The sequence below is a fragment of the Chelonia mydas genome, chromosome 1, assembly GCF_015237465.2.
Source record: "Chelonia mydas isolate rCheMyd1 chromosome 1, rCheMyd1.pri.v2, whole genome shotgun sequence".
Classification (NCBI taxonomy): Eukaryota; Metazoa; Chordata; order Testudines; family Cheloniidae; genus Chelonia; species Chelonia mydas.
This window is the reverse complement of record NC_057849.1, coordinates 231,337,312-231,353,443: the sequence shown is the minus strand read 5'-3', so window position 1 is coordinate 231,353,443 and position 16,132 is coordinate 231,337,312. Positions and strand designations below refer to the sequence as shown.

Genomic DNA, 16,132 nt, shown 5'->3' with positions numbered 1-16,132 from the left:
GATACTACAGAATGTAAAATGTAACAATAATAGAGGATTATTATTCTATTTTCATATTGGTGGGTAAATTGTTTCTAACTAGTTGGGAAAACAAAATAGATGAACACAAACCACTTAGTAGTGCTGCTGCCCACTTCAGTAACTTTTGTTGTTTTGAAAAATGGTTGATTATACAGCTTGCAGTATCAACAATTGTGGATTTCATGTGAAATAAATTAATTTCACAGTGCTATTGATGGAAGAAATGCTCACTAACAGCTGATAATTAATGATCAGTTTGGAGATTATCACAAACAATTACAAAGGTTGCCTTTTCCTTTAGAAGTCCCTTTGGATAAACTGGATGTTAAATCACCTGCCCAAGGCTTTTACTTTACTTGTGCTAACAAGACAAAAATGACTGTGTTTGAAGAGCTCTGGACTCAACTTTTCAGACTGTCTGATAATCCATACAACTCTTCTTTAAATATCTTAAGTGAGTGAGCAAATAGAGACTATAATAAAATTGAAAACCATCATATAGGCACATGTTACCACCAGGTTTAAGTAATGGGGCATGACCAATAAGAGGCACTGCTGCAGAGTTTATATTTTCATTTTATGGCATGCATTAAATATTTGATCACCAAGCAGCAGACAGAGGCAATTGGGCTAAAGAGTATAGTTTGCAAGGATAAGATTTAGAGACTGTCGTGTCTGAGCACTGGATGGGGATCTCCTATATCTTAATCCCTGCTTTGACTCAGTGGAGCTGGACAAGCCACTTAACATCTCTTGCTTAGTTTCTCCATGTGTAAAATGGGATTGTGTGATAATTCATTAATATTGGTAAACTGTTTTGAAGATGAAAATAACTATGCAGGAGTAAAAGCTCTGTAATACATAGTGTAAAGGGAGAAGAGAAGTAGATCTATTTTTGTAAAGGTATTTAGGTGCCTGTGCCTAAAGATGCAGATAGGGTCCTAGTGGGTTTTTCAGAGGTGTGTAGGTGCCTGACTTGCATTGAAATCAATAGGAGTTAGGTGCATGGGCACTTTTGAAAAATGCACTTGGCTCCTATCTGCATCTTTAGACACCTAAATACCTTTAAAAACGTGGCCCTTATTCTACATCCACACGAAACCGGGGTGGGAGGATGGGTAATAGGAGGTCTATACACAGTCTGCATTTTTTGTTGTTGTTTCTGTCCTTCTGAGAGGAGGCAGGGAAGGAACAGAAGCATCAAAAAACCCTAGATTTGATGAGTTCGTTAATCGGTAGAATTTTATAATCTTGAGGCTGCCTTCCTAAAATTCTCTGTGGGGAAACCCAGCTGTAGATCTCTGTATTTCATCCACCTTGCAAACAGATTTGCAGAACTAGAAGCATGCTGCACAGCTGAAAATGTCCCCAAAGGAATGCTCCTAAATCTTGCAGACTTCAGAATATGGTTTACATTTTTTTAAAGGTTAAAATCCAGTGTAGTTGTATTGATACATTTAAACAAAAGATAAGAGCTGAACAAGCTCAAGGTTATGCTCATCGGCTACCTCCAGCTTGTGAAAGAGTGATTGCTAGCTACAGGAGGCAACATAATGACAAACTACCCTTTCCATGGAAGTCAATGTTTTAAAAATCTACCAAAATCATTGAGAACTGGAATGGACTTGAGATCTGGCTGTAATAGCCTTCTTTCATTACATCCTTCATATTAATTTCCCAGAGAAGGGTTTGGAGGGAGGCTGTTTTCCTTTCCAACTTTACATCATCTCTGCAATATCTTATTTCATTGACTTCTGCATTTCTTGTGCTGGTAGGGAAGCAGCATGGTTAGTGGTTAAAAGAGGCAACTGGGAATCAGGAGTCCTGGGTTCGAGTCCCAGTTTTGCCCTGATTTGCGCTGTGGTTTTTTTAAAATGTCATTTACACTCATTTAAACCCATGGGGAGTTACTTCTGTAGAAGAGCAGAATTGAGCCTCTATACTTCTGTTTATAATGTCAATTTTGAGTTGGATAATGTTTATTTCATGGCAAGGCGTATTTAATAGGTAGAATGAGCACTTTAAGGAAAAGGAACTCAGTGATTGTAAGTTACTGTTATTGATATGGGTTGAAGTTTAGTCTACTATGGGGGACAGTTCTACTAGAGGATATTATGAAAGGTGTACTCTGAAGTGGTACTCTAGTTACGTTTTCTGTCAGAAAAATGCAGCTTTTATATTGTTGGAATCTTGCTCGGGTCAGAAATGGTGGGAAGTGGTTACTGATCAGTGGACTAGTGATATTCAGTGCCTGTTCAGTGACCTGTATGAAATGAGTGCATGGTCTTTCTCAAGTTCCTAATTTAAACTTATTCACATCACAGAATTGACAGTGATTAGCGACCTCGTTTGCTACAGTGCAGTAGAGAGGCCAGGGATTGACTGGGTATGGAGAGTGGACTATCCTCCTTCTCCCCGCCCCCAGAAGCAGTCCTTCCAGGGTGTGGCTGGGGCAAATTGGTGAGCTTTGTGGGAGAACTTTCCTTGTTTGCTGCCTCTGCTGCACCTCTTCTATGGATAAGTAAAGGACTTCAGTCCCTAGGACTGTTGTTCTGGAACTCTGGCTAACACCAAATTTGCACACTTCTTTTTTTTAAATAGATGTGCAGGTTTTCAGAGGTGCTTAGCACCTACAGCTCTCATGTCAGTGGAACCTGCAGTTCCGTGGCGTAAAGTAAAGTACCCTTTAAAGTCTTCTTCCCAGGGGAGTGATCACTTTCTCATAACAGCTATAATGCCCATTTTACACCTGAACATTCTGGTTCAAATTCACCTATATTATAATTGGTGCCCCCCCCCGTGAAGACACTGAAATGTTATTTATGAAAATGACTTTGTAAGAAAACTGGCATACCACTTGATATGGCCATACCAGCCAGGTTTTGTTTACCATACCGTGTTGTGCGTGTGTGTGTGTTTTCAGAAAACTGTAGCTCTGTAGCTCCTAAGTTGGACTTCCACAGCAGTGTGTGTCTTGAAATGCAAAGCTGTTTTAGTAAGTCTTGGTAAAAATAACCTAGTCCAAGTGTATTTCTTACACTGATTTTAAAAAGTGTTTTGAAAGGCAGTGTGTGGACAGTACGATACAGTGGAAGGAGCCAAATGTTTATTTTAAGATGTGTTTGAACAAATCTGCCTACATAAACTTGCCAGTGTTAAGAAAGAGGGGCTCTGCCCGTTTTAGATCACAAAGGCCTCTCAGTGGGGGGATGGTTTTGGTAATGGAAAAAACAAAAAAGCTTCCAGTATGTGGTGGAGGAGGTAAAATAAACAAACAGCAATGGATGATTACTTCTCTCCATCAAGGCTCCTTTATCCTCATAAGCTCAGCCAGTGGTCAACATGTTAGACACCCCTCCCTGTTTTATCCATCCCTTAACTGTGCTCTTTGACAGCATTGGTTTATACAGCTGGGTCTTTGGGGAGCTTTATGGGAATTGCGATTGAACAACAGACATGGAGGTAGACAAAGTACCTATGGAAGGGTGAATGGCAGACTTCCTTTGAGTTTTCCTGGAGTGAGAGATGCTGGCCTCAAGAATTTTTTTTTCTTTTACTGCCAAAGATTTTAAAGTGAACACATTTTTACAACTGTGTTTTAGTTCTTTGTACCACACGTTGTATAAAGAAATAGAAGTAGAGACTCCTCACAGTGCTCAAGTGGATTGTTACACTGTCTCTAGACATATGTCTCACATTTTGATACGTTGTGTGTGCGTGTGGTTTATATCTATGGGTGGGTGTGTATATCTAGGTATTATAAGCACTGCAACACCTATAGTTCAGGTACACACTAAGGGGCCATTTTCAGCTGTTTATAACTTTTACAAATGTTTGTCTTTGTGGCTGAAACTTGGCTTGGCAGGTACTTTTATAGTCATGTGTGCATGTTTCTATATATATATATATATATATATGTGTGTGTATTATATATACACACATACATACGTTTATATACATACATAACATTTATTTTATTTATTTATAGAGATAGCGAGAAAGAGGGGGGGGGAAACACTCCAAAACAACTACCCACAGATGCATGCAGGGTTCCCACTGAAGTCAATGGGAGACCATGCGCATATGTGGGGTGCGTTTGCATACGTGTGTGGGAGTATGAATATTCATGACATTGCAATGTTAGAGACTCAGAAGTCAGAAGATGACAAAATTAAGGCTCTTGTGCAAGTAAAACCCGGACCCAAAGGGGCATATGCATTGCAACACAGTCTTTCATTGGATGATCACATTGTATTTTTTGTTACTGCCTAGGTCTTTTAAAAAGAAAAATGGAGAATCTAATATAAGCATGTTCAACTCTTAGCAAGACAACAATAGAACATTCTGCACTTGACAATATGTGCAGTCAATGAAACAGGAGCCTTACCTTATTCCGTGTACCTTGCTATTTTATTCCATATGCAGTCCCCCTATTGGAGGAAAGGAGGCATGACTCTCTCTGAATAATCTTAAGAGACACGTGTGCACACAGAACCAGTGGAATGTGTGGAGAATGCTAAACTTCTGCTTTACAAAATTCAGTGTGTCTGAGCAAAATCTTCTTTTTTATTTAAACACATAACTTTCACAAATTGCAATATTTTTATCAACTTCTGAAAGGCACATCTAGGACTTAAGACCTGTCTCCTTGCCAGATTTCAAGATTTTACTTCAAAATCCTTAGATGCTATATTCAAAAAAAGATTGCATTTTTAACTTAATGGGAGGAAATGACATTTTTCCCACTTATTTTATTTTCAAAATTGGCTTGATTGATTTTTTTCCCCCCTCAATCTTTCCAAAAATATTTGCTCCTCGGCTACGGAAGTATTTGCCAAATATCAATCCAAAAGGTTTAACAAAATTGTAAATGTTAAAGAGCTGAAAATAACATCTTAGAATGAAAACACTTTAGGCACTTTAACTGAAGTGGTGTTCTGCCTATAATATATAATGCTAATAAATGCATACACAAGATCTCATTGAGGCCCCAATCCTGTTCCCATTTAAGTCAATAGTAAACTTCTCATTAATTTTAATGGTGAAGGATCAGGACATGAATGTCACGCGCGTGCACACACACACACACACACATATATATATAACCCTTGTTTAAATATAAGTTTCACTTACATATATAGGTGTCACTGTAATTATATACATTTCTTCTGTAAATGTCATAGATATGAGTGGCACTTATAGGTGGGATGTATATAATTACAGTCTGAGTGAAACCTATAGTTAAGGTGCAAAAGTGTTAAAGTGTTTGTGTATTCAGGGAAGACTTGTATATGTAGTTTATATCTGTATGTTTATTAGAATTACACATAAATACAGCAGAAACTATTCATACTGAACTTGGATGTGAAACTACGTTAGAGCAAAGTAGAATAAAACTCCAGAATTGTTTCTGTGTATTTTGATGTTCCAAATTCATTTCTGGTTATAGAGGACCTCTGATTAGGGAAGGTTATTATTTTAAAAATAAAGAAGAATACCTTCAAAATAAGAGAGTTTCAGTGTGTATTTAGATGGTGGCGGTTTGTGTCTGTTGCTTGGTGATCAAATATTTAATGCATGAACCTGGGCAGCTGTTTGTTTGGAAATCACAGTATTAAGCAATGGTTTCATGGGTCTGAGAGCATGGAATAGTGGGGGAAGCTGACAGTTTCTCACTAGATTTCTGAGTCAAAGAAATGGCTCATCATACTGAAATCAAGGCTTCTGGTGGTAGGGAATTGTTGCTGTTAATGTTGATTCTAACTAACATTATTCATCGTTTAACATTATGCTGGTAAAGAATTTGGTTTCAGTTTGATTAAGCAATTACTATGGAGGGGCAAGGGTAAGCCCCCAAACTTGTGCAGAGTCAAAAGTTTTAACAATAACTAGTCTTTCAAAGTGAATCTGTGCTTGCTCACATTTCTCTGTCACACGTAAGCTATTCGTAATGGTCAAACTCTTAGAGGACGTAACAACTCAGTGTTTTGCTGCATTTGACACTAATGTCAATGGAAATTATTTGTATGTCCGTGTATGTGGAGAAAGATGAATAGACTCCTTCCAGCATGCAGCACAATTTCCCCACTCTGACACTGGAGGTTGACTGAGAAATATTGTTTTTCATTGTTTTCAAAAAAGCGGTTTCTACAATAAAGCTCCAAAGGTTTCAGTGTTTTGATTGTCTAATTATTTGATCTGATCCCAATTTGTAGTTCAGCTGGCAAAAGAATGACGCTTACCTAATGTTGTAGGGATTGTGACATTCAATAGCCTAATGCTGACTAGTTCATAAACCTTTACAAGAAAAACAAATACAAACACCAAAATCTGCAATTTCCACTGTGGTAGGAGGATGAATGTTGAAAAGGAAAGAGAAGAAAATAAGATATGCTTATTAAGTGGAAAGATTAACAGGGAAATGCCTGTAGAGGTATAAACAGGAAAGAAATAAAATGAGGCAAGGGCTAATTTAGAGGACATACTAGAAAATAAGTGAGCTTGTGGATTTAATTCAAGATCATCCAAGCAGAGGCTCTTTGCATGCAAGAAGCCAGTGATCAGGCTCAGTTTACTTGAAACATCAACAATGACTGCATCCTGCTGTTTCAGAGTTTGTGCTGATGGATGCTCATTGTGTTTGACACGGCATCATTATGTTAGTGTGTTTACTGTGATTGTAGCCGCGTTTTGGATATTGGGCTCTTCTCTTGCTCAGAGCACTGCAAAAGTCCAAGTTCTGAAGCTTCATCCTTTAAAGTGCACACATCTGCAGAGGCAAGGTCCAATCCTACAGAAACTATATTGTTTCTGTACTCTGGGTAGGGTATTAGATTTTTAGTTCTTTTAACTGACATACAGTACAAGACATTGCAGTCTAGTAAATTTGGCAGATCTCAAGCTGATGTTTATTTGCTGTGTGATATTGCACAAGTCACTTAGCATTGCTGTGCTTCAGCTAGGCAAAGTGTAAAATAATACGTACCTTTCTTTGAGATCCACAAATGAATAAAGAACTATATAAGGTTTACAATAGGCGAGTGGCGCTTGTCCTCTTGTTAAGAGCTTCTTCATCACCTTACAAAGGATGCAATGGTTGAGGCAAGGGCTCGTAGCCTCAGCAAAGCTGCAGGAACCATTTTACTTCATAACTAGGTGAGCCATATCTACAGCACAGCCCTTTATTAGCTGGATGCTTCACAAGGTTAGCAAAATATACTGTGAATAGGGTGACCAGATGTCCAGCTTTTATAGGGACAGTCCTGATTTTTGGGTCTTTTTCTTATATGGGCTCTTATTACCCCCTCACCCCGTCCCGATTTTTCACATTTGCTGTCTGGTCACCCTAATTGTGAATAACATACTGTGCATATGCAGCATGCACCTTTTCCCAAAGGGTTACACTAGAGCTAGTCAGACGATGGGGTTTTTTTTCCCATGGAAAATTTCAACAACAACAAAATATATAATGTTATTGTCAATGGAAAATTTCAATTCTTCATTGATCCCCCCTCTTACCCCCCACCAAAAAAAAAAAAATCAGTTTTTCAGTTTTCCGATTAAAAATAGAAAAATGTCAAGTAAAGCAGACATTTATGTGAAAATTTTTGCAGTTACAAAAAAGTTTTGATGGAAAGTTTTTGACTATTTCTAGTTATACATGCAGTCAAATTGAAAAAGAACAAATATGATAAATATCCAGCTGTTCTGGCAGGTAGGGCTATTATACATTAAAATTGTGCTTTTTTTTTTTTTTTTTAAATGGAGAAGGGGTCTTCCCCCACCATTCTCCACCTTGTTCTGAGGCAGAAACAACTGAACTATTTTTGCTCAAACTTTAAGACAAAAAACAAGAAAACCCACCGTCAGTCAAAAGTCAAACCTGAAAAGTGGAAGTTTTGGAAAAGAGAAGAGCGAGGGAACATATTATGTTTAAATTTGGAAATTATTAGGCAAAATTAACGATAGTAGTGGTAACTACTTTATGTGCTGTAATAATTTTCTGTGCAAGACTGTTATACAGTTTCCACCTCGGTGAGTTTAGTTTTCGTTAACAGTCATCTTAATCACTGCAAAGGCAAAACCATTCAGAACTTTTTTTTTAAATAAAGTTTTTGTAACATGCATGCATTTGAAGAAGGTGGCTGATTGATATGTTCTAAGAAAGTATAATTAATAGATTATTTGTCCCAGTATGAGTGACAGCTGAGACATATTTTTCCTCTTAACTCTTGTGCACACATTTTAATTGATTAACAAAATTTTTTTAACTGCAGAACTGTTGCAGTGAAAAGTTGCAAGCCAGACTGCAAGTGATTCAAAATAGTTACCATCTGAAGTCTGTCAGAAGTGCAGGGCACTTTGCTCCTTGAAGGGCTTGTAGAGTCAGGGAACAGCAAGCCCTGGCCTAAGGAGAAGCCCAGCAGTTTAGGAATCAGCAGATGCAGCTAATGAGTGGCTCTCATTCCCAGCTGGAAGATATAAGAGGAGGACCCGGCTCTGTAAGAGAGGAGGAAAGACAGACACACAAACACCTCCCTCAACAGCCATGATGGCTGCAAAAGGCAGTTAGTCTCAGGGGGACCATAGGACCTAAGAGAGGGCTGTGAACCTTGAGCTACTGGCAGGGGGCAGAGGACCCTGCAGTATCAGTCCAGGTCAGGACTATCACTTTTGTTACACAGAGGCTCTCTTACCTTTTTACATTTTTTGCATATCTTGAAGACTAAAACAGAGCTGGGCACAGCTGACTGTTTTGTCTCCAAGCTGGGAGACAGACTCTGCAGACTACACTGACCCGTGTAGAAGGAGCTGGGGTCACAGCACAGTTCCTGGTGGGACAAAATGCTGGATTCTGCCACCCTTACTTGTACTGAGTAATAGCTTTATTATCTAGGTAATCTTGAAGAAATGAATATGGTTATTTGGTTAGGAAGGTACCACTTACTTAGTGTAAGTAAACAGGGAGGAATTTGATGCCCAAATGACCACCATAATTAACATGAGTTTTCAGCCTTCATTGGGAGTCTCTACAGAGAGGGGACAGCTTGAATGAGCCTGGGAACAGAACTGTTCTCTCATATCTAAATGTGATCAGAGGTGAGATATGTTGGTGAGCATATGGGGAATTCTGATAACTCTAATAATCTGTTCTTGTTTTGTGGAAAAGCAGAGTCTCCAGGGCTCCCAATTGAACACCTTCTATAAGTACTACATTTACTACAGGAAAATGCCCCTGTAGATTCCACTGCAGTCTCTGCTCTTCTCCTTTTGGTCTCTGCTATCATTAGGAGATTGAACAAAGAGTCTGATCCAAAGCCTGCAGAAATCAGTGGAAGTCTTTTCACTGATATCAATTAGCTGGGGATCAGGCCCTTAGAGTAAATTCATGTCACGGTCTCCTTATTAGTTTGTTACCCCTAAATTCTTGCAGAAGGTGAGAACTTTGATAGCCTTTTCTGTGTGTCCATTCTTGCCCCACAATGCAGCTTTTTGTCTACTATCTGTGGAAGGGGTTTGAATGTTTTAACTCTGCTCATGAGAAGGACTTTGCTTTTAGCAAGCAAAGAAACTCAGGAGGTGAGCATTTTCATGCTGATTTGGAAACTAGTTATAAGACTGCAGTCAGGAGCTGTCATGCCTGGTTATGGCGAGAAAACAACAATGCCTTTCTTGATAAGGGAAAAAGGAAAAAGTCTTGCACAGTCAAAATTTTGACGTACAATTTAAATCATCTCTACGTCCTGTGGACTTGGAGCTGTCAAAAAGGCAAAGCCTGCATTTGAATGGGAAAGCTTTTTATTTCTTTAAAAAGTGTACCAGCTATAATTATCCATAACTATGCAGGCCTGTTTTAATGCTGTTTTATAATTACAGGTCTTAATGCTAGATTATACAAAGTCATTTATACATAGTCAGAACAGAAGGACTTTGGGAGTTTTTAACCTGTAGATTGCTGTAGGTTGTGGCAGCTGATGGGATTTTGGCTGTATATATATGGTGTTAGCTGTGTAATGATTGATGAATCCCTTAATTAATTCCCCAACAAGTTAAGATTTACAGTCTCATATCTTTTTCTCTTGACACATCTGTGTTTGTCACTTTTAAAGACGTGGATAAGCCATTTCTTCAAAAGCCTTTGTGGATATCTGAAACATTTCTGGGGTATTTTGCTGAATGTAACAAGATTAGAGTTTCATAATTTTATGGAATAAGCGATTGAATTGGGATTGATGTTGGTTATATACCAGAGGGCACCATCTCCTTGAATACTGGCTGCCTCTGTGGATTTATTTAGGGTATGCAATTACTTATCAAATGATCCAAAGCCAAATGAACAAATTGAAATATAGTGGGGGACTTTTAAATGGGCCTCTGTTTAAAGGTGTAGCCTGTTTGAAAGACTCTATTTACCATGCACTAAACTCAAATGTGTCTAGAAGAAATTGACTCCTACTCTTTGGTGCACTGAAGTGGTTTGGCTGGAACCAGCACTCCTTGCAGTGGAGGAGAAGGTGTTGCATTTGGATGCAACAGAGCATTTATTCTCTCCAGGGGAAATCCTGGCCCTATTGAGGTCAGTGGCAAAACTCCCTTTGACTTTAAGACTGAAATCCTGATGCTATTAATCTACAAAGAATAAGTGATAAATTGAATGAGAGTGAATGGACAGGTGGAGCTGAAGGCAAGCAGAACCTACTGCTGTCAGCTCACATGCATAGTATAGTATAGATCATACTTTAGCCAACCATGAGTTAGAAGAATAAGATTTTACGGAACTAATAATGTAACTATTGACAGCAAACTTGTTTGTTCACTTGATGAAAAGATAGATCTGCTAATTGTCTTCTGCATTCCAAACCAAGATGCATTTCCTAACAGAACGGGTCCTCTTAGGTGAATTAGTAATGGGTCTGGACTGGAACATCAGATCTAAATCCTCAGTTGCAATTCAGTTTTTGGTCAAATTCAGATCAAACATGGATCCAGCTCAAGCCTATCTCTACAACTAGCTGAAAACTGAATCCAAATGCACATGAGCATTGGGGTGTGAGTGCAGTTCTGAACTTTGGGGACTCAGGTCTGTCTCAGAAAATTAATACCATATTGCTTTGTCTTGTGCTTATATTGGGTAGAATGAATTGGTGATAGGCAAAAATTCAGTTCTGATTCAACTCTTAACTACCTGTGGTCATACTATTATTTTGACCAAATTGTGTCTTTGGTACGATGCACAGAAACATATTGATTTCAATGAGAGGTGTACATCAAAGCTCAGAATTTGGTCCATTATTTAGCTTTCTTTACCAACTATGCCTATTTCTTGCTCTCTGTATGAACACACAATTTACACTAGTGTAACTGAGAACCAAAGCTCAGAGAAGCAAGGGCTAGATGTTCAGCTGGTGTAAGTTGATATAACTCTCCATAGGCTGAGGGTTTGGCCCAAGATGGTTGCATTTTTGTGTTCTATCAGTATATTCTTTGCCACACCTAATTTAAAAAAAAATGGTAAGGAAAAGAATAGACCTGCTAACCTTGTTACTCAACAACTGAGCTCTTTTATCTAATTAACCATTTTCCTTTGTATATTATTTATAACTGGAGCTCAGGGTTACTTGTATGCAGGATAGGTGACTCTCACTTAATACCTAGCATTAGCCCAGTAGGAAAATGAAGCTGTTCAAAATGTGAGGGGGGGGAAAAAAAAGAGAATTCAAAGATATAAAGTGTGGGAGTCTTTAAAATTCATTAGCGAGACCAATAAAGCTGAGGAAATAATGAAAAAACTAGCAGTGAATGAATTCATTTTGTCATGTTTTTTGCCCATGAACCTATCAGAACAATTTGATGCTTTCTGCTGTTACAGCCTCTAACATTTTATGCCCTTTATGATGGGGTTTCAGGTTGGAATAGTTTTCACATCTGCCTTTACTTGTGTGAGTTTCCTAGATATATGTAGTGAAAAAGTAAATACTATTCTATTGTACAGGATTGCTATTGAATACTAAAGGTGGTAGTGATATGACAGGGCCAAATTGTATCAGATTTACATTGGCTCAAGTAGAGGGCAGGGCAGAGCTCTGCAGCCAGTAAGACAATCCCACCCTGAACTCCCTGGTACATATGATAGGTGTGTAGAGAGTATACCTCAGAATGGTGCTGCTAGTTTCCTCTGTGTGTCCTTCTCAGTCTCCAAGCCAGTGAAAACTGGAAGCAGGACTGTGGACCCACCTGCTTACCTGTCGCTCTTGCATTAGGGTGGGTAGGGCATGAAGGGAGCAGTCCTTGCTCTCTGTCAAACACTTATCACAGTTGCAGTAGCAACTGTGATTGGACCTTATAGGGGCTGGGCAAAATAGGAGAGAGTTTCTTGTGCCCTCTCCCTTTGCACTATGGTTCAAAGTCTGGCCCATGGTGTTGTGGACCAAAAATATAGTATTCTGTATTAAAAATAAATAAGAATGTGTCACCTATCTCTTCCCCACTCCCTTCCCTTCTTTATATTTTCCTGCAAGAACTTAAATTGTTCCCTTTGGAAGCAGTGGCCAGCAGGAGGTGGCAATGAATCCTGGCAAGCTAATTGAGCACTGTAGAGGGAACTAGATATTCAGGGGTGGAGCTAGTAGAAGAACTTTGAAATGCTCGGCAGATTCCCCTCTTCCTACTACACAGTGGAACTGTGTGACATCATTTGCATTTATTCTATGTTAACGCCAGTGAAAGTTCTTCACACAAGTTGGGTGCAGAGTATATGGAAGAGACCCTCATTTCAGATAAGGGATCCTAACTGTGGATAAAAGGGTACAACATGTATCGCTGTGGAGGATTTTGACAGTAGCTTACAGTATTTTTTCATGGCATTAGCTACACTTTAAAATCTAGAGCCTACACTTTCAAAAGTGACTAATGTTTTTGAGTGCCTCAATTTTCAGATGCCCAGCTTGACACACTATAAACGACCCCGATATTCAGACAGTAAGGGTAGGTGTTCACTACCCGCCAGATTGGCAGGTAGTGATCGATCTGTTAGGGATCGATTTATCACATCTCGTCTAGACGCGATAAATCGATCCCCGAATCAATGCCTGTACTCCACCTCGGCAGGAGGAGTAAGCGGAGTCGACGGGGGAGCCGCCGCGGTCGACTCGCCACCGTGAGGATGGCCAGGTAAGTCGAACTAAGATACTTCCACTTCAGCTACGCAAATAGCGTAGCTGAAGTTGCGTATCTTAGTTCGAACCCTGCCCCCCCCCCACCCCTCCCCAGTGTAACCCAGGCCGAAGACTTCCTAAAAAACAAGTCTTTTTAAGGCATCTCAAAGTGAGTAACCAAAAACAGGCACTCAAAATCACTTTTGAAAATTTAAACATAGGTTTCTGTCTCTTCTACTGCAGAATATGAATAACTCTCATGGATTCTGTAGCAGGGGAATAGGGTCCTGGGACTTCAGACATGGCTGTAAGAACTTGAAGTATCTCAGCTAAGTATACAATACTGTTAGCAAGAGTCTATCTGATTAACTCTGTCCATATGCATACATTTGAGCAGGCATACAGATGTGAGAGTCTAGAAAACAGAATTTAGGTGATCTATATAAAAGATGCTAGTCCGTTGGAATAAGACAGAAAATACAAGCTGTTTCTCTACATATAGGTAGTTGCATATCTCCAGTCTAAGTGTAGGTTCTGTGGGTTTTTTGTGGGGGTCTGAGTTTTCTTAATATAATCTAATGTGGCTTAGGGGGCAGAACTAAAAATGAGATCATTAAAAGCAAAATAAGTCACAACAAAGGACTGTTTTAAAGTCACTGTTTGTTTTCAGACCCAGTTGACTGCTGCTAAGAGCCATTTTGTGCTCAATATGCCAAATCGTTTGGACATGCTTCACATCACAGCAGCCCCACATGTGGTTGAAGAGGCTGCTGGACTTTTGAAACACAGGTTTTAACTGGAAAGTGTAAAAATAGGTGTAATTAGAATCATAATTGCTGCACTTTGGAGGAGCAGCAGTCTTTTACTATTCCATTCAGCTTCTCCCTATAACTTTTTTATTTACAATCTTCACTTTTCGATCTCATGAATATCCATTTTTCATTAAGTAGTAGTATTGTTTTTAGTAATATAACTGGTTTATTTGTCCCTTCCCCTATGATTATATCCTGGCTGAATGGGTTCCTGCTTTAAAATCAGTACTTTCTTGCTTTTGATTCCATTCCTTACAACAGATGCCTCTTGTTAGAACACAGGTCCGTTATGCCACACACAAGCCTTCATTTTCAAGAACAGTGGTAAATTAATTAGTGATGGCAAACCTCAGAAGGTCTGGGTAAGTCCCCAATGTTTGGATACTTATCTGGAACTCTCTGTTCTGGAAACCAGGTTGGAAGTTTAATGGGATTGGGCTATCTTGTGAGCTTTTTATTACTGCTTGGTTTGGATGGAAATACCATGATGAATATAGCTTTTCTCATGATATTTTGATTTTTCTGGTCTCCTCTGAAAACAGGAGATGCAAAAGGATGTAAGAAGTTAATTGTACTATTTTGTGAATTTTTTTTTTTAGGGGGTCCAAGTTTTGACTGAAAGTTTGGGTGTGGTTTTTCTATGTATGTTTTATGTGTGTTCTATATATTCTACTCTTATGATATTTCTGATCCAACTGTAAATTGCAAGTACAGGATATCTTGACAGGTAATCTTTATTCAATCCTTAGAATCCAATTTTTGTAGTGTCAGGCAGTTTAGATAGTTTAAGAATCCAAATGTTTAGATACTTATTAACACTAGACTTGTGAACCTTATAAGTTTCTTCCAACAATACTATATTTTACCCTTCACTTTGATAGGTGGCTTTAGAAACACAAAAATTTTAGCTTGAAAGCAAGATTTTTTTTTTTTTTAATTTTACTTTACTTTCTTGGATATCACTAGAACAAAACAGATTATTGTCCTTTAAAAGCGAAGTTGATGCTAGTTTGTCCTGGGAGACGATCCATTTTCTGTAGGCTCTTGCAAAATGTAAAACTAGATGGGTATTTTTAAAAAGGAATTGCATTTCATTATACAGTGTTCTTAGGTGAATTTTCATGTTTAAGAAGCTGGAATACAAGAGAGTGCTGTATTAGTGTATTATTCTCACAACAAACAAGCACTGTTCTGTTGCTACCTGCTTGGCCATTGTTCCTGATTGTGTATGCTTTGCAGTGGTATTTGGATGGTTTCCTGCTCTCTGCCAGCACAAAAAAGGCATTTCTGTTACAATGGCCCCTAACCACACAATGACGGCATTAAGGATTTATTTGGAGGTTTCATTATTTTCTCCTCTTTTGTTCCTTCCAGGATGTCTTCCAAGCGACCAGCCTCTCCGTATGGGGAAGCAGATGGAGAGGTAGCCATGGTGACAAGCAGACAGAAAGTGGAAGAAGAGGAGAGTGACGGGCTCCCAGCCTTTCACCTTCCCTTGCATGTGAGTTTTCCCAACAAGCCTCGCTCTGAGGAATTTCAGCCAGTTTCTCTGCTGACGCAAGAGAGTTGTGGCCATAGGACTCCCACTTCTCAGCACAATACAATGGTAGGTTGGCTCATGGTCTGTTGTGCTTACATCCATTCTTTGATTGTGCATCTACAATAGCTTGGCATCCAGATATGCCCTTTATACAGTATTCAGTTCAGAGTCACACGTACAGCACCATACTACAATAATGTGAAAGTTTTGACCTAGCTGGACTGCCTGCCACCCCCACTGCCAATGCTAAATCATTCTGTTAAGTATCAAACTCCACTTTCGCTCACCTCAGTTTGTTCATTTATTTTAGCTCAGAGGGCACTATATTTTGCTCTTAATTACAGAAATCCAGAGTGTATCTGTTCATTTACTAGTAGATACTCTGGATTTAGACCATCATTAGTGAAAGCAATATTTGGCCTAGCATGTGGAGTGTAATGCATACATTGAGGTCTATGGAACATCTAGCACAAGAGGGTGAATGAAGGATAAAATAGAGCAACAGAGACTTGACTTTGGGTTTTGTTTTTAAAAGTTGAAGTTGGATCTGCTGATGTCTTGCACATGGTGGTTTAATTATACATGAATTTGCTAATTTTCTTATT

At 39.0% G+C, this 16,132-nt stretch overlaps 1 protein-coding gene across 17 annotated transcripts in view; it reads left to right on the top strand.

Moving 5' to 3' along the window:
• The window catches only part of SOX5 (SRY-box transcription factor 5), a 402,743-nt gene that overhangs the window by 78,530 nt on the left and 308,081 nt on the right, over positions 1–16,132 (top strand). For 9 of the 17 annotated variants that reach the window (XM_043538849.1, XM_037915826.2, XM_037915808.2 and 6 more), the window contains exon 2: positions 15,362–15,593. In XM_043538849.1, the coding sequence (XP_043394784.1) occupies positions 15,363–15,593 (231 nt within the window). In that variant the 5' untranslated portion in view covers position 15,362. Of the gene's footprint in view, positions 1–8,540; positions 9,121–15,361; positions 15,594–16,132 lie in introns of those variants that run through there. The other 8 variants (XM_037915855.2, XM_037915851.2, XM_037915863.2 and 5 more) reach the window with 3 other exon arrangements.